Genomic DNA, 19,231 nt, shown 5'->3' with positions numbered 1-19,231 from the left:
GTTGACACAGCGGTTGCTAAACCAATTCTGAGGAACTCTTTCTGCAGCTCGAGGTTTTAACTAGTTCGGAGTGTAATAATCAACATTCTTCATCAGTGAGACTAAACAAATATGGACCCTGAATCTAACTAGAGCTCTCGTCCATAGGAAATAATGCGCGCCAGGGAACCTTCGTCCCTGAACAGTAAATTACCTCATGGCGGCTTGTGCTCTGTCATAGACTGGCAACAACAATGCGCCCAAGCTGCCCCTCCTTAAGAGAGATAGCAGCAATACCCAAGGCCGTAGAACTATGCCATGGGAAAGGAGACAGTGAGAGGGGAAAATGATGAACTGTGTCGAAGGTTGAATACCTAAGCAAATGATTCCCTAACATATATAGTGATACACAATTCCATCATTAAATCCTTATTAAAAAGCACATACTAACTCAAATGTTTACTCTGATCAGACGCACAATATTTTTGAGGGATTACCATTTTAGGTTCACACTTTACCTGAACACATAGTGCTGTTAACTACCTGGACGACAATGACATTAAACTAGGTCTGTCTTCTTGAAGAAAGCAATCATTTATAAACCACATCACTGGAAACTGTTTGGGAACAAGGAACAATATGTAAGGAAATCTAAATATGGAACAATAGGAGAAGTATAACAAAACAATGTGGGGATCGAACCAATGAGACAACATTCACGATTGTATTTTGGGCAATATATGGCCTGAACAGAAATATATCATATTAAAAACATATAGTAAAGTTTATAGTATATACAGGGTGTCCGCGGGGTCTTAAAAAGTTTAAAAGTTGATAAATACATTTTGCGATAATTAAGGCTATTACAAAGTATTAAACTTTGTCCAAGGTATTAAGAAGGTCCACAGCAACGACAACATGAAACACCCTTTCATTTACTGTAACGACATGTCGGGAAACCCCCTCAAGGCGGCCCCATGCATAGCGCGCCGTAAAATGCTGCTTCTTAAGGGGGGGGGGGGGGGGGGGAAGAGAGAGTGTGTTGGGGCGCCTCTGATGGTGATGAAAGCTGGTTCGAGGGGCCCCCACAGACTCTAGAATCGCTACTGTCAATGGGGATCAAAGCTGTCCGGTCCCACATGCTAAGTAATAGCCAGAAAGCCGCAGCGTTTATGTCCCGACTCTCCCGATGGCCAATCCGTGCCTCCCCTGAATGCACGTCGCTGACACACACCGCTGCAGTGCAGACTCTCTGCATGGAGGAGCCGCGGAGGAGCCGCGGAGTCCGGCCGATGCTGCTCCTCCAAGGAAGAGACACACGTTGACTAAGCCAAACTATATCCGGTCACAGTGATCTGCTATTTTAAAGTAAAGTCAACACATATCGACCCTAAATATAGTCTATATTAAGAACGAGAAAAATCTTAACATATATATCGTTTTCTGTAAACATATGAAAAATGTGCGAGGGTGATGATGTCAGAGCATCGTCCTATGTGCCGGGGCTTACTGGAATGAAAGAGCACAGTCTACAGAAGCAAAAAGCAGCATACTGCATTAAACCTGACCTTCACAGAGAGGTTGAAGTTCGTGTGGAGAGGAGGCTTCAGTAGTCTGTCTGTTTTATCTCTTGGGAACAATGCCTGAATCAATGCATTGGGTTGGTCACACAATTCATTCTCTTGTGCTTTGTTCTATCTGAATTATGATAAGGAGTTATCACAAGCTGTTTAGTTGTGCTATCTTACAATCAATATAGTCAATGTGAGGTAACGTGTGTCGCTCAAAGTTGCGATGAGATCTTAAAAGGTATGGAAAGGGTCTTAAAAAAGGTCTTAAAAGGTATTACATTTGACTTCAGGATTCCTGCATATACCCTGATATATATATATATAATGTTTTAGGGCGTATTCATGCACTACTCTATTCAGACTGTGACAACTGAACTGTTATCTATTACATTTGATAAAACATAGATGCAAAATCAGACAAAATAAGACAAGTACACAGCAAACCAAGCATATCGGGACGAAAGTAGCTATTATTTAAACATGTACGAGTTGTCTGCAGGACTTTAAGCTTTACATAAATGTAAGATTCTTCCACAGGGGATGCTGGAAATTAGACCCTGAACAACAAATGAAACAAACTTTGTGAACTCAGAAAGCACAATTGGTTCCCAAGTTCTTAAGAATGTTCCGGGGCGCTCTGGAAGAGTGTCTTTGGTCATAAATGGTGGGGCCATTACATCTCCAGTTTCTCATTACTCCTTGGCCTGAAGGGTGAAGACACCGTAGTGACAGGAATGTCAGAAAGAGTTTACAGGGTGATGGGATTATTGCCCGGACCAGAGAGGGCATCAGGAGGGAAGATAATGCAACAGAAGAGGCCAGTGTCTCGTGGGGGTTTGAACACATAAGGGCACAGAACACACTGGGGGGGGACTGTGGCTGAACTGAACAGCATGATTGGCTTTTTAATGGAGAACGGCAACAGAAGGTGCACGGATACATTGAGGCAGAAGAGCCAGTATAATCTGTATCAGATTGTGAAACGGAGATATCGATGGATACTCGGGGAGGCATGATGGGAGCTTTTTCTCATTTTAAACGGGGGACTGAGATCTGAAAAAAGTCTCAGGTTTCCCTTTAACAGAAGGGATCTTCACAAGATTCACATTTATAAAAGTTCAGGAGGGACTGCAGGAGGTTACAAATGTGGGTGTGCTTAGATTCCTCAAATAAAACACCTATATACTATAAATGCCATCCTGCCATTAGTTGAGTTCTCCAAACTGTTCTCCCTGTCAGTGAAATGTGCTTTCAATGTAGTATTCACTCTGTGCTGACTGTGGGAATTGTATTAAGTGTTATCATATGTTATCCTTCCTACTCTTCCTCGTTATCTTCCTCCCAGCTTCTCCCTCTCCTCATGCTGTGTCACCACGGTTTCCTTTAATCATTCCGACACACAGAGAATTACATCTTTGGAAAGTATAACATTAATAGATTTGGTTTGATTTAATTGGATTGACTTTAAACCATGTTCATTTTGTTATGGAAATAACAATAAATTCATTTCCTTTTTCTTAAGCCTTCTTCTCTTCATATTGCTCAGTTTTTCTTTTTTTATGCTCTCGTCTCTTTTGATCTTCATCACTTTAATGTGTTCTTTTTGTCGCGTCCATCTCCTTTTTTCCCCATTTCATTCTTTCTTTCCCTGGTTCTAAACGACATGGATTTCTTTTTTTCATGTCTCTTTATAATAACCATAATGGCTTGGACTTTTTTTATAGGGTACATGTGGAATAACATCTTGTTGAATCACTGTATTTTGCAAATATGTATATGATGGAAACCGGGAATCCTCCTATTTTATTTCAGATATTGACTTTGAACATTTTTGAGCCAAACTAAAACCTGCTGTTATTTGTCCTCAGTTCCCCTCTCGGCTCCTAAGAACCTGCGTGTGTCGGAGGAATGGTACAACCGCTTCAGGATCAGCTGGGATGTCCCCCCTTCCCCCACCATGGGCTACAGGATCGTCTACCAGCCCATATCTGGTAACTCACAAACACATGCACACGCTGTGGCAATTCATTGAACATTTCAACAACAAATTGTGAATTCATTGGGATTCATTTGGAGCATTGATATCCTGCATTTTGGCTACACTTATATTAAAGAATCATTATTTGAGCTAAGATTAGACTTCCAGGATTCCAAAAGAAAAAAAGCCAAATCTATTTCCAAAATGTACGACATATACTTTCATTACTCATTAGCATATAGCTACATTATTCTTTAAAGGAAAAGCTGAATCATTTCCGTAGTCATGCTTAGGGGTGAAACGTTAACATAAACACTGTATATGATAGAAGGAACTCTTTCATATTGAGAACAAGCACCAAGGAAGTGAGTCAGCTGTTCATTTCCGTAGTGACTGGATGGTGGTTCTAAAACGTGTGTCAGTCACTTGATGTATTTACCTATACTGAGTTGCATTTTGGAAAGAGACATTTTTTTAATTGGACTTAAAAAGCTGAGCAACAGGACCCCACCTCCGATAATGTATCCAGTACTCTTTATACATCCATGATTGAGGATGTATTCTAATCAGAAATGACTAAAAGAGCTTGATACAAGCGTATGGAAACGTAAAGGAAACGTAAACGGTTTCAGCTATCATATGATTTATTTGATTTAGAAACCAAGTAATCATACTTGATAGAAAGCTTCCTCTGATAAAATAACATAACTACAGAATACACAGACACATCTCCCTGCAGGTTTCTTCCACACTCTCCTGTTTCTCTACCACTTGCTACTGCTTTGTCTTGCCTTTGTCCCCTTTGCGCTTCAGTTATCTTCCATCCTGCCCTGCTCCCTGGAATTGAATCTAATGATGGTCTTTGAACTCCTTCCACTCACTGGCCGTTTGCCCCTCTGTGCCCCCCCCGCCCTCTGTGCAGCTCCGGGCCCCGCTCTGGAGACGTTCGTGGGGGAGGACGTGAACACCATACTGATCGTCAACCTGCTGAGTGGGACGGAGTACAGCGTGAAGGTCATCGCCTCCTTCACCACAGGATCCAGTGAGGCCCTTTCAGGGCGGGCCAAGACCTGTAAGTCAAAAGCAGAAACGTACAGAAATCTTTCCGATGCACTAATCTACTCCTCTGCTTTCATGTTATCCCTAAATAATGTATTAACTTCTTAGAATCATTTTCAAAAACCCATTGATGCTGTGAATCATTAAAACTCTGTACTCGTACTCTACCATTTTCATCCTGTGTGTTATCAAATTGAGCAATATGGCCAAAACTGTTACCCGAATTTAGCTAATTTCGTATCATGATAACTACATAACAATAAGGCATGTTTATGGTAACCGAATAAAGGAGGCAGTATAGTAAACAATATTTTATAAATATATTATTCCTCCTACTATACTGTATTTTGATACAATTTGAAAGATTTAGACCAATTCTCCCCCCAATATGATCAAGCATTCAAATTCAGAATACACACACAACACAAATGTGACTTTCCTCTTGTAAGGCGTACGACCTGCACGACTAATAAGGCCACATACAAACTGTCATTTTATATGTATATATGTTAAGAAAAAGTACACAGATTTAGTTCATCTCAAACATTATATTTAATCTTATGAAACTTCATCCCGGTTTGAAAACTTAAAAGTGTTTCCCCATACAGTAGTTCGCACTAATATTCAATTAAGATGAACTACAAATAGCATCAGTCCTGTAACAAAAAATGAAGAAAAAAAAATGTCCCTAGCTGTAAGGTGCTTGTTTAAGCTTTAATTCTATTTAGCTTTTTATTTTAATTCTTCCTCAATTAAAATTCCAGCTGAGTTTTGGAGAGTCTTCTTTTTCAACAATTCAAACCACCATCAACATGAATGCCTTCGTACGGATCTGATGCTCTGAGCAGCAGTCCCACCTACTTATAAGATACAGTCCCTTTATTTTTCTGTAACCAGAAACTATTATTCAAATCTTTAATTTGAGTTTTTTAAGTGGCTGGCTTGTTAGTGCCAGAGGCCTACTTTATGTCTCTGTTTTCTATGAATAACGGATCGTGGTTCACCATTCAGATGCTATCGTTTACATAGTGTTTTCATTGGCATAATAATAATAATATATTTTATTTCTATAGCGCTTTTCTTGAACCCAAAGACGCTTTACATTTGGGAGGGAGGGTAGACAAACAAAACAAAAACAAAGCCAAAAAGAAACAAAGCAAAACAGAAAAGCAGTCAGGAGGAAGTTGATTGAGAGGGGGGGGGGGGGCTTATGGATACAGAGTTGAAGAGGTGGGTTTTGAGGCGGGACTGGAACAGGGTGAGGGACTCAGACTCACGGAGGTATTGGGGGAGGGAGTTCCAGAGCTTCGGGGCTGCCACAGAGAAGGCTCTATCCCCGAAGCTCCGTAGTTTGGCCTTGGAGATGGAAAGCAAACCGGCTGAGGTGGATCTGAGGGACCGGGGTGGTTGGTAGAGGATGAGGAGGTCAGTGAGGTAGGGGGGGGGGCAGATGGTGGAGGGCTTTGAAAGTGAGGACCAGGAGTTTGTAGTGGATGCGGTGTGAAACGGGGAGCCAGTGGAGTTCTTTGAGGACCGGGGTGATGTGATGCCATGATTTGGTGTGGGTGAGGAGTCTGGCGGCTGCGTTCTGGACACGCTGGAGTCTATTGAGGGAAGTAGTGCTGAAGTTTGGCAATATTGCGGAGGTGGAAAAATGAGGTTTTTACAACTTGACGGATGTGGGGCTCGAGGGAGAGGGTGGGGTCAAATATAACACCAAGGTTGCGTGCCTGGGTGGAGGGGGAAACAGGGGTGCCATCAATGGTGATTGTCAGGTTGGGGGTTTTGCTGAGGGTGGATTTGGAGCCGATGAGGAGGAGTTCAGTTTTATTGCTGTTGAGTTTGAGGAAGTTGTGTTGCATCCAGGATTTTATTGCAGTCACACAGGATTCGATGTGGGTGAGGGGCGGGGGATTTGGTGCTGAGGTAAATCTGGGTGTCGTCGGCGTAACAGTGAAAGTCCAGGTTGTATTGGCGGAGAATCTGACCAACGGGGAGGATGTAGATGATGAAGAGGAGGGGGCCGAGTACTGAACCTTGGGGAACACCTTGGGTGACTGAAGCTGTGGCAGAGGAGTGGTTGTTGAGGGAGATGAAGTGGGATCTGTCGGAGAGGTAGGACTGGAGCCACCTGAGTGCAGTACCTTCGATACCGATGTCCTGGAGTCGGGTAAGCAGGATGGTGTGGCTCACGGTATCGAAGGCTGCACTCCGGTCGAGGAGGATGAGGATGTTGAGGGAACCGGTGTCAGCAGAGGTGAGGAGGTCATTGAGGACTTTGATGGGGGCCGTTTCTGTGCTGTGGTGGGGACGAAAACCAATGGCAACTAACCAATTAATGGCAGATGCATCACTATAAACCACACATTTAGCATCCTCTGTACTTCAGCGGTTGTTCCTTAAGAAATGTTGATAGTTTCTATGTATAATGACACAATAATATATTTGTTTATTTATTTCTTTAGGAAGAGACAAAGAAAATGTATTAAACTGAGCACTTGAGTTCATCATGTTAATGTGCCAGATTCAGCTATACAAAGCAACTTGATGCAATCATGATGTAATCTGTTCACACAGACTCTCTCAGATGGTCTTGTTGCCACTAACTTAATTGTTTGGTTGGCATTTTCTAAAGCGGATCATTTATATACCTTGTTATCGCTTCCCTCTGTCCTCTAATCCAATTGAGGCTGGAGCCGAACACCAACAAACATCAATCTCTTGATCTCCATCTGACACTTTAAATGGCAACTTCAACTAATTACATCGCCGCCCCGAAGTGAACTGGAGAGTAAAGTTCTCCGGCGCTGTGGATCCTCCCGAGGCTCTCTGAGGTTTAGATCCATCAGCGCTTCTCAAGTACAGCATTCGAGTCGTAGCCTGGATTTCTCTCTCCTGCATGATAATCAGCCACTTCACCGTGGGCTGGCCTGTGGGTGTAAAAGCTGCTTTTGACCCTGAAAGGTCATCAGTCCGATCTCCATTTCAGACGTAGCAAACGAAAAAAAACGTGTGTCCTTTAGAAGTATCCTTGAGTAGGACACTTGACATCCACCCTTTCATCCACCCGTATTTCTCTCTATAGGCTCTCGAGTGTCAGCTAAATGCCTGAACATGCAGCACTGAGTTTCCTCCGCCTGCATGACAATCAAGCACTTCTTGGTTGACTTGAAGGACACATTTGGGGCGTTGGGCAAAGAAAGAGGGGAAAGGGAGGTGACTAAATCTTGAGCAGGTGAGGAAGAGAGATGGGCGGTGTTGAATAGAGTATAATGATGTGAGGCCAGTGGGATCCCTGGAGATGAACCGTGTGTCATGTGGCTGAGCAGCATGTTAATGAAGCCAGTGGTCCACTCGGGATGAGTGGACTGATGCGTCACTGTCACACAGCTTTATTGTTTGACCTTTACTAAAGCTTAACCCCACGAGTCGATCATTTGTGTTATCTTCATGGATTTTATCACCTAAACAATCATAGGGAAACACCAGTTTAATATCAACTAAAGGTGTGGGTAGGGTACATCACATCACAAAGAGCACCTTTGACTGAAAGCTTCCATCAATATGGTCAATATCTATTCTCAAAGCACCACATGATACCAGAAGTCATTCAACAACACTTGTTAGGGCGTAACACAAAGATAGAAGGTGTGATTAGGCTACCAGTCCAAGTGTTCTTCGTCATTTCTCACGTGGCTTGATTATAAAAATGTGTTGTATATTGAGTGGGTTCCATTCATCAAGCTGCTATTAGCAGATTGCTATGGAACAACATGGCGTAGAACGACAGTTGTGCACAGACACCAGCATAGTGGCTGGATGATGAAATGATACGTTATATTCATGCTTCTGCATCACAACATAGCTTCGTTGTTACTCTCTAGTTAGCTCACTCAGAGCATCACCAACCTTTTGGAGTTGGTGATGCTCTGACACACAATCTGATCTTGCATATAAAAGTGCCAAAGATTTAGTTTGATAAAAAGTGATTTACTAGTAGTTTCACTTACCCTAAAGGACATTCACTTCTTGTGTGGAACCAGAGATGTCTGAGGCCACTCTGCTGGTAAAAGATGGATTACTTCTTTAGGCTTTTGGTTTAGTTGGTACCAAAGAGGGAATACGTTCAAGAGTTTTGAGGTCTTGGTGAAGATGAAACTGAGTGTGAGATTGGGCCCACATCAGCAGTAATTCAGATGCTGTACTGCTGTAAAGGTGAATAGCAAAATTAACCTGAAGGTAAAGCAGTAGAAACTAGAATGGCGCTCTCCAGAGCAGACCAAGGCTGTTTCTGTGAAAAACAATGTGTATCCATCCACCTAGTGATTTGGATCCACTACAAAATGAACTGGCAACAGTAGTTAATGTAATGACACGTAATCACAGCATTCTCACTCACAACTGTGTTAGTGTTCAGTGTTTCCCCTAAGATGGAGTCATAGCAGCGGTGCGAAGGCATGCGGGCCCAGCCCTAGTGAGTGCGCGCCCCGCCAATATGTTTCTATGTGTCTGCCAGCACAAGAAAGGCTCTTGAAGCCTAGTACATACAGTGGCAATGTCTCAAGATTGAGCAAAAATACACCTTTATTGAACATACAGTAACACAAATACTACAGATCCACATAACAAACAATCCAAAATCAAAAAGGGTCGGCACTTATTATTTTTTTAATTAAAAAAAAAATATATACATATATACAGCCGCCGCTATTTGTATATAGGGGAAACACTGGTGTTGTATCCCCTACTATTTGCACTTTACTGTTATAGTATACTTTCCCTTTGTGCCCTCTAATTAAATCACCTGCAGAGATTTTAACAAAAACCCCAACTATGCAGATGAGGTATGTGGCTAAACTAGAAACTAGCATCTCACAGGAACATGCCTGCCTTTGTCTTTCAGAACAAGTGCCGTTCTTAACAGTCAGCAGTGAATGTGCATGCATAGCATTTACATAAGGACAGTGTGTGGGTTTGTTTGTGAGTGTGCACAATCAGCCCTTCTGTAGCAAAGACAGTGAAGTATTATGTCTCTGTAAATAACTCCATGAAAACTCACGTCAGTGTCCTTGAAGCCACCAGGCCAGACTTATTTCAATCAGTCATCTGGGAACACCATAGTATGTGGTTTCCCATGATGTGGAGTTATATGCAGTTGTATTATTTCAGAAGAATGCTTACAAGTTTTTAGTTCAAAAGAAGCATGGAGTTTGTTTTTTGTACATCGCAACACTATTTTTGTCAGCGTTTTTTTGAGTAATATAATTAAATGTAGTCACATGTAGGGTTACGGTGAAAGTCAAAGATGCTAAATAAAGGGATAAGGCTTTGATTGTATGATCAATATCTTCATTTCTCATTTAAATATGTCAGAAAATGCAGCCTCTCAAACACATGTATCAAGGTTCCTTGCTTTTCTGTCAATATATCACACTAAAGTGAATATCTTTGGATTATGCACCGACATAACATGACATTTCAAAACTTTAAGACTTCCAGAAACCAATAAGTACATTTCTTACTATTTCAGGCCATTTACTAGACCAACCATAACAAAGAACTGTTAGTTGCAGCCAGTTTCCCCTCTGTCGAGCAATGAAAATCACCACTGAGAAAGGTATTTACGCTGTTGAGACAAATGCAGTGTTCAGAAACATCATTCCAGAATATTGCAATGTTTATGTGAGTTCTATAAAACTCATATATAGACAGAGCTATTTCAAATGGGTTCTCTTTAAACGCTTCATTAATGTCTCCTTCCTTCCTGCAGTGCATCTGGGGGTGACCAACCTGAGTGCGTACCAGGTGAGGATGAACAGTTTCTGTGGCCAGTGGCAGGCTCACCGACACGCCAGCTCCTACAGAGTGGTCATGGAGTCTCTGCTCAGTGAGTACACACACCGCCTGCTCTCAGCTCTACACGCCACACCCGTATGAAGCAGGTTCTAAGGCTGGTATGAATACATCTCAAATGAGTGCAGCCTGGGACGTTTGTTTGTATCAACCAAACAGGAACAAATATAATATTTTAATTTTAAAAATCCCTAGTGTCCACATTTGCATGTTCATTCATGTATTCATTTGTTTGTGCCAATAAAAACATTTTAGCATTGTAGGTACAGTGATAGCACGCAGCTTCTCAAACAAATGACATCAAAGAACTTTAAAGTTGGTAGAATGTGTGAGTTGAACTACTTTGTATGCCTAGTATGTTAAAAGCAACTTATGTCTCAGAATACTTTATTCATCCCAGGGGGATTGGGGTTTGGTGACAGTTGCTCCCTTTTAGAATGAAAGAAATAAAAGATGAAACATTTACAATTGTTTTCACAAATATACAATTAAATAATAATAAAAAAGATACCTTTGTAAAACATAAAGTAAAACATTAAAAGTCAAATAAAATGTGCAATTAAAAAATAAAACACAAAATAAGAAAAGTTCAAATAAGGCCCTGTTACTGTCAACAGCTGCATAACATTTCATTTTTCTGAGGTAAACATGATCGCTAGGATTTTTGTTTAGGTGGCACATGTATGCAAATGTAGATGATATGTTCTCCTCTCCTGCAAATGACTGTCTCTCTGGAGTATCTGCTGGATTTAAAGCTTATTAAACATGACAGCAAGTGAAAGTGGGATGAATAGAACTGTGTCATTTCCCATCATCTCCTACACTGCATATCTGCACCAGTAGGAGTGGTATGCATGCTCATATCTGCTTTCATCGGTGGGAGTTTGAGTACACAGCACACAGTGTCCACTTTCCCAATCCCTAAGCAGCCTGGGATCACAAAGATATTGTTGTATGCCGTCAGACATAGAGACGCATCACTGAGGCGCTCTGTAGACGAGGAAGGCTTGGTTATCCAGCTGACATTTACATTTGAGTTAAAATACAGGGGAAAGGCAGACGGTTGGTGTTATAATTGCCTAGTGTATTGGGATTAGATGTTGTTGTTTCAGGAATGACAGTAATTACGCCGTGTTGTCCTAAAGGAGTGCTAAAGAGAATAAGAAGAAATACAGGCTTTTTCTTATGAACTCTTGGTTGCACCTGCAGCCTGTTCTCTCATTCTGGGATGAGACGTTCATAGGAACAATAAAAACAATACAAGTGGTTCTATCTCAATTTCTTAATCGTGCAGAAAATCCAAGGGGGTGAAACGTACAATAACAACTCTTCCTGTCTGACCTGCCCACATCCTGGGAAACGGACTTCTTGGAACTGAATGCAGCTGAATATTCAGCTTTTATTAAATATCAGACATCAATCATTCAATGTTTCGCACCAGATATCTGATAGAAAAACTGAGTGGAAATGAAGGAAGTGATATTTTCCTTTTTACATTGTTTGTGGATAAGAAAAAGAGATGAATTACACAAAATGGAATTATGGAAAAGATGGAATTTCCCCTCGTTTTGCCAGCATCCTCTAATTTGTTCTAATTGACAATCTGCGGTTTTTTTCTTCAGTCATTCAGGTTTTAGTGCAGATATTTGGTGCCCTGTATTTTCCAGTAAAGTTTGATAGTAGTGCATTTATTAAAGTCATAATTAAGAGCATTGAATACAGAGAGAGTGTAACATGTATACCTGACTTTACACTCTGAAACATTTGATGTTACAGAGCCAATACGCAACAGACCTCCGTCGTCCCTTCAGAAACTTTAATCTTCAAATTCCCTTCGTAGTCTTTCATTAAACTCTTAATGACATCAAAAACAACTCTGCACCAAAGTCACCTGCATACAACAGCCTTGCAATGAATAAAGTCATCTTGGTTATGATTTCCCAAAGCCACTGGCAGAAATCCTTTTGTTTTTCCCATTTCTTTTGAAACCAATAACGATCTCCAAAATAACATCAAACAACATATGGTGTTGCCTCAATTCTCTAACAATCGACCAGCGTTCAGTCACCTCCTCAAAGGTAGGATTGGGTTTAATACAGTCATCATCCACCCAACGGAAGGGAGTAATGGCTGCTATGTATCACCTTCAAGCCTCCAGCAACAACATCGCCTGCAATTAACGTCCCATAAAGGCACGTATTATTGCAGCTCTCCTGTGCTTCTTCACGGAGCTCCCAGTTATTGGTTCTCTCTGCACATATTAGAGCTAAATGAGGATTTATGTTTGCACAGCTGGTAAATAATTACCTGGGAAATATGTGAGCTGCAGGCGATGGAGAGGAATGATGGAAAGTGTTAGGTGTGAAATAAAGAGGCAGATACAAGAGCAAAGCATAAAGCAAGAAGAGTTAGGTGTGTTTTCACAAATCCCCCTGTGGGATGGAGAGTTATTGTTGAATAGAACTGACGCTTACAGAGATGGTATATTATATTTGCACAGCATTTATATGCACAAAAACCTTTTTAACTCACTAGTGTTATTGGGAAAACCCAAAAAGCATAATCGGCTTCTTTATCTAAATCATTAGAATCACAATTAATACTTTAGGAAGCCTTGTTTATGAAAAAAAAATAGTTTTGTTTGGAGGTTTTATTGACTTGCTTGTTGTCTTATTTGTTAAAGGTCTCCTATTATACTGTTTTTCATCAATATATCATAGGTCTCAGATATTTACAGAACATGTCTCTGATTGGCTGAAACACCAAACAGATCATTGCAGCATTACCCATAATCCCCTCTGTTTCAGCCCTGTTTCCAAAGTGCTGATTCTCTGTCTGTTACTTCAGATGAAAATAAGGAGCCCCTCCCCACACCCCTCTAAGAGACATTTGGTTACAAAGAACACAATGGTGCTCTAGGACAGTGGTTCCCAACCTGGGGGGCGCGCCAAAAATCGCAGGGGGTGCGCCAGGCCTCAGATGATTTGAGGCCTAATATCATATTTAGTCTTTTATTTTTTTATTCTTTACATATAATTGTTACACAATACATGATTGTATACATTACAATAAAGTATACAACATAATTGATTAATTAATTTTAATAAAAATTCAAGTTAGTAGCTAATAAAGGCATACAAAGACAGAAATGCATACTTTTTTCTATAATAAATATACAATAATAATATAATATAATAGAAATGTTTCTTCTGCGCGTAAACTGTCCAAACCAGGCTTGTCTGGATAAGCGCATTTTTAAAACACAGTCAATGTCCATGCTGGTTTCAGTTGGATTATTTGTCATTTGCTCCGATCAGATCAGTCTCCTCCATTTTGTAGATTATTTACGACTTTTGAATCCACATAAACACATCGGCAAAATCCGGCTTACTTTGAGCATGTGTTTTAAACAGTTTAATCCCTTTGTGAATTGTTTCCACTTGTGCCGTCCTTTCATTTCTTCATACAGCGGGAATCCAAATGAATTAATCCTGAGTCCAATAACCATCAAAGTCACTTCAATAGTGCTCCTTGATTACGCTTTCATCCTCCTTCAACAACATACTTCACATTCATCCAGTTTGTGACAGTAGTTGTTGCATTTGAGACTTTTAAACTTTAATTAGCGCTCTTGCGGGAAAAAGGTTGGGAACCCCGCTCTAGGAGGAGATTCAGGTGATACGGTGGGAGGGGGGGGGTTACCTTGGTTGGTGATTGGTTAATGGCTACATCGTTATGACATCATAAAGTGGCAACAATTTGATCAGCTCATTTTCATTTTTATATAAATAGATCAGGACAAAAAGTGAGAATCTTTGTTCCTGAAACTTTCAGAATCTCTTTCCACATGTTTATGTATAAAGAGATTTTTTATTTATTTTTTATAAATTAGATTTTGCACAATAGGTGAATATGTTATATTCAAATTTAAAACAAATCAGTGCAAAAACTGCCAAAGGATTGATCCCAGTGTGTATTTGTCCCTGCAGATGGTCAGAAGCAGGAGGCGAAGCTGAGCGGAGGAGCCAACAGACACTGTTTGAACAACCTGAAGGCCAACACGCAGTATAAGATGAGTGTGTACGCTCAGATGCAGGATGGCACTGAAGGGCCCGCAGTCACCATCACTGAGAGAACATGTAAGTGACCCACAGACTCTTTCACTGAGAGAACATGTAAGTGACCCACAGACTCTTTCACTGAGAGAACATGTAAGTGACCCACAGACTCTTTCACTGAGAGAACATGTAAGTGACCCACAGACTCTTTCACTGAGAGAACATGTAAGTGACCCACAGACTCTTTCACTGAGAGAACATGTAAGTGACCCACAGACTCTTTCACTGAGAGAACATGTAAGTGACCCACAGACTCTTTCACTGACACAAATACAGTGTTTATACATGTTTACAAAAACTGATTTTTGATAATAGATCTGATTGTATGTAATTGTATGAAAACATTGAACTATTATTCCCTTTTTTGATATTCTGCTGTTCCCATTTGTGTTTACTTCCTGTCTGTCTTCTGCTGAATTTTTCAAATTGACCATTCAGAATTTAGTATTCAAGTAAGTCGTAATCTGAAATGACTAGGACTGGCATCGCTGTACAATTATTCATTTCAGCACAATTTAAAACCAGAAACTTACACTTGAGTTTTAATTCAACATGTGTCTCATTTCATAAGTATTCAGAAATTCATTTTAGTCGGTCATTTCAGAGAAATGTGGCTTTTCAGAACACATGCTTACAAACATATGTATTTGCCGTACGCACACCGTGTGAGGCTGTAATACAAAAACAAACTCAAACAGACTCATCAAGTACCTCCTCCATACAACGTGCCAGACTCCTGTTCAAATGCGCCCGTACATGTGTCATAATAACAATGAAGCAGAACACGCTTAACAAACACACTCGTACAGAAATGGCTGTCAGCTGTCATTGTGTATAAAAGGAGCCCTCCACAGGCTGGGAGGACTATCACGTCACTTTCACAATAAAACATGTTTCATCCTCGTGGGAGCTTCGGTCCTTACAGACGTTTGTTCTGCATCGGCAGGCCCAAACCCACTGTCTGCAGAGCAGCGACCGAGCGTGGTGGGTGGGCACACGCTATTTTCTGTTTTATTTTCAATGAACTGTTGCAAATGTTCCTATTTTAAAAGGTATTTTCCACTCTTTTTTTCCATTTGTTTTTTCCTTGAAACATACTTTAGTTGTTGAAGCCATTTTACTGTTAGCAGTGCTGTGCCCTAAGGTCAATGGTTAAGAAGGCACTGGCTAGTAGAATAGCCAGATTTACACACATATTAACCCCATTTGAAACATGTTTGGTATTTTCTGTCTCTTTGTTGAAAGTAGGTCCTTAAGCTCAAGCATTGGTGTTCCATTGTTATTTTCATTGGACAGGTGAAGCCCAGGGGCGGGGCAGTTTACACACACGTGGCTGCTAATGTACATGCATGCAACACACACACGCACGGCGGAGATGGCAGAGAGAACTAAACGCTCCGAGGTATGGTTCAACTTTACCCGTCTCGATGTGGACAATGCTCGTTGCCTAAAGTGCAATAAGAGTTTAGCATGTACAGTAAGGGCGGTAACACGAGCAATTTGTCTAAACAACAACACATTAAGTCCCGTAATGTTCCACCACAACCTCAATCTTCCTCCAGAAGAACCGTTAGGCATTTTGCAGCATACCTGTGTTGCTCTGTATTTTTGCAGTAAATATTAGTTTTTTGCAGTTCTGTAAGTTCACATTATTTACAATTTGTTTATTTAATTTACCTTAACCGATAAGAGTACCATTAAAGTACCGGACCGATAAGCGGTATCGATAAAAGTAGTAGTACCGTTAAAACCTTAACGATACCCATCCCTAGACGTTGGTTTGTACCATGCAGCGTGAAAGGCATCCGAATGCAGACGGCAAAGTGCTCAGCGAAAGTTGATGATTTACTGGTCGGATGATGATACAAAAAGCTTTCAAGCAAAGGCAGCAGTCCAACTCGAAGTAGCTAACAGTCAACATCTTAAAGGCCGCTACACACCAACCTGACGGCCCGTCTACACTACAGGCATCGAAAAAGCTTGAAGCTGGGCGTGTCTGAGGCTTGGCGATTTCTCGCGACCAACAACCAATCACATGAATCTCCCGCCCCCGACATACAAAGCAATAGCAATGTTAAAACGAAGTAAACTGGATATAAAATCCCCAAACAGGCGAAAACCTACCAGTTTCACCCACTGTCTCTGCCACCTCCCTCCATGCCTGGTTCCTCCGGTTTGTATCCCGGTAAATAGTTCTGGTCGTAAAGAACCGGCTGATTTGCTCCCGTAATTTCTCGTTTGGAATATGAGGAAATTAACTGTGGTCTGGCTCTCCCAGCTTGCACGCGGTTTGATTGGCTAGCGCTTGTACTGGCGGGATTTGCATAAACGGGATTTGATTGGCTGATGCCAGCTTCGAAAGCATCGAGCCTCAAAAGTTGAACATTGTTCAACTTTTGACGACGATAGACGCTCGCGATGCTTGCAACGCCTTGCCATGCTACCCACAATGCAGTTCGGCGAAGTTTGAAAATATCCTACGTCACCCCATTCAAATGAATGGGCAAAGCGTTGAAAGCATTTTTTGACGCCTGTAGTGTAGACGGGCCGTGAGACCAAAGAACGCGTACCGAAGGCGTCCCGACTTTTACGTCCGCTACGCCGCCCACGCTGCCCGCCTACGAACACACCGCAAAGACTTCAGTCGACGAGTGGCAATAGCTGTCCTTACCAGCAGGCAGCGGTAGTGTGTATTCGTCATTCAAAAGACGCAACAGCCAATCAGTGATTTCTTTGGCCGACTTTCATCATGTTGAATCGGCCGCGGGAGGTGTGAAAATGTGCCGTAAAGTAACGACGGTGCGGGACACACCAACCTGAGTCGGGCCCTCGACTGCCTCTGACGGCCTCTGACTCCCAAAATCGGGGAGGTGTGTCAGGGCCTTAACAGGAACAGAGCAGATACAGGCAGGCAGGCTATACAAATAGTGTGCAACGTTGTTTGACAAAAAAAAGAAAACACATGGATAAGTCATTTTATATCTCAGGATCAATCAATTCTATCATAAATGTTGACTTTCTTTGGAAAATCAACAGAAAAAACAGATATTCTGCTTCGGGCTGTTCAGGCAAATAAGGAACATATAAATGAAATACTAAAAGCAAGCACTAGTTGCTTTTAGCCCCCTGTATACATGGCATGTCATTTGTTAGATGACATGTCATTGTATACCCTGGTGCATGTTATGTTCTACACATGTGTCTGCATGGAGCTAACAAAGCTTGAATAAGATGTTGAGTGACCTTTCTTGAGCTATTTGTTTAGATGCTGAAATCAGTATGCTAGAAATGTACTTGCGAAAACCTGTTGCTAGCATCAAACCAAATTAGCATCATATCTTTGAAATGGCAGTTAAGTGAATTACAACCATTAGGGTTATGCATGCTGCTGTATATCCAGGTCCTAATTGATTCATAAAGGCTGTACTGTATTGGCAGCAGGCTTGGAATTTCGTCATTTTAGGCTTCCCGTTCACATTTTTTTTAAGGGCACAAAGGCCACATGACAGGGCACAAAGGCCGTTTGGTTAAATTACGCTGGTCAATCAACATGACTGAAAAGTGTAGCACTAACGTCAACACCAGTCGTTTTACAAATGGCTGATTAGCAATAGTGTTTCTTTAACGTATACGTTAAGTTCAGCCATAAACCACATAAGTCAGTCATGTATTATATCAAAACCGCTTAGCAAGAAAAATACTAGATTCAAAGGTGACCTGCTAGCTTGTAGAAGCAACACTAGATGTAGACCCCTTGAAGGGAAGACGTTAGCGCTATCCAAACTAGCTAGTTATCGCTAGTTTTCATGACAAAATGTAACGAGTCGACTTTAAATAGGCTAATACAATGGTAATTACCTATCAATAGTACTTTCTATAAACACGTAAATGTTAAGTCCTTTCAAATACTACCACATACTTCAGTTAAATCATATCAAAACAGCTTGGTCCGCTTGCTTACCTGTGCTTGTCTTGCTCCCGCGGCTGAGGAGGAGGCTGTCGGGCCCCTACAGGCATTTCTGACGGAACAATCACAGCAGAGCAATCGCTCTGATCCACAGACACGGGACTATCCTACTGCGCGCACTAATATGACTTTACTAGCATTGTTTACACGGCATGTCTGACGGAACAATCACAGCAGAGCAATCGCTCTGATCCACAGGCACGGGACTATCCTACTGCGCGCACTAGTATGACTTCACTAGCGTTGTTTACACTGGAACTTTTGACAGGGGCACAAAGGCCACTTTGGCCGTGAATTGCATTTTTTTTCACAGGGCATCACGGCCAAAGTGCGGGGCACTGGCCGTCGTGGCCGTCGTGAAATTCCCACCCTGATTGGCAGGCACTTATAATGACAACATTCAAAGCAGGCATGCTGTTCCTGAGATGGATTCCCCTCAAGGAGCATATTTAGAGATGTTGCTCCTTCATTTCTGTAGTGTATTAAAAGAGATGGGGATGAAAAGCGATAGCGATAACGACAAAGAAAGACGAGGCTGAAGATGTGAAACTAAGAGAAGTGAGATGCTGTGTATCAAATGTCACCTTTATCTATTTCAAATGGCTGTTTTGATTGCATAAGTATGGCAAAGGCAAAGAGTACCCAGATGGTGCCCTCCTAACTGTAACAAGGGTGAGGGTTGAGCGCCGGACACTTTTCACACTAA

The 19,231-nt window shown here is 41.5% G+C and overlaps 1 protein-coding gene across 4 annotated transcripts in view; it reads left to right on the top strand.

The window, feature by feature from the left end:
* Positions 1 to 19,231, top strand: part of LOC117536481 (collagen alpha-1(XIV) chain-like) — a 220,089-nt gene that overhangs the window by 135,556 nt on the left and 65,302 nt on the right. For all 4 annotated transcript variants that reach the window (XM_034201380.1, XM_034201379.1, XM_034201378.1 and 1 more), the window contains 4 exons: positions 3,419 to 3,541; positions 4,451 to 4,600; positions 10,358 to 10,474; positions 14,430 to 14,579. In XM_034201380.1, the coding sequence (XP_034057271.1) occupies positions 3,419 to 3,541; positions 4,451 to 4,600; positions 10,358 to 10,474; positions 14,430 to 14,579 (540 nt within the window). The remainder of the gene's footprint in view (positions 1 to 3,418; positions 3,542 to 4,450; positions 4,601 to 10,357; positions 10,475 to 14,429; positions 14,580 to 19,231) is intronic.

This window comes from Gymnodraco acuticeps, unplaced genomic scaffold (genome assembly GCF_902827175.1).
Source record: "Gymnodraco acuticeps unplaced genomic scaffold, fGymAcu1.1, whole genome shotgun sequence".
In the NCBI taxonomy this organism is placed as follows: Eukaryota; Metazoa; Chordata; class Actinopteri; order Perciformes; family Bathydraconidae; genus Gymnodraco; species Gymnodraco acuticeps.
The sequence above is the reverse complement of the archived record's forward strand: the minus strand, read 5'-3'. Positions and strand labels throughout refer to the sequence as shown.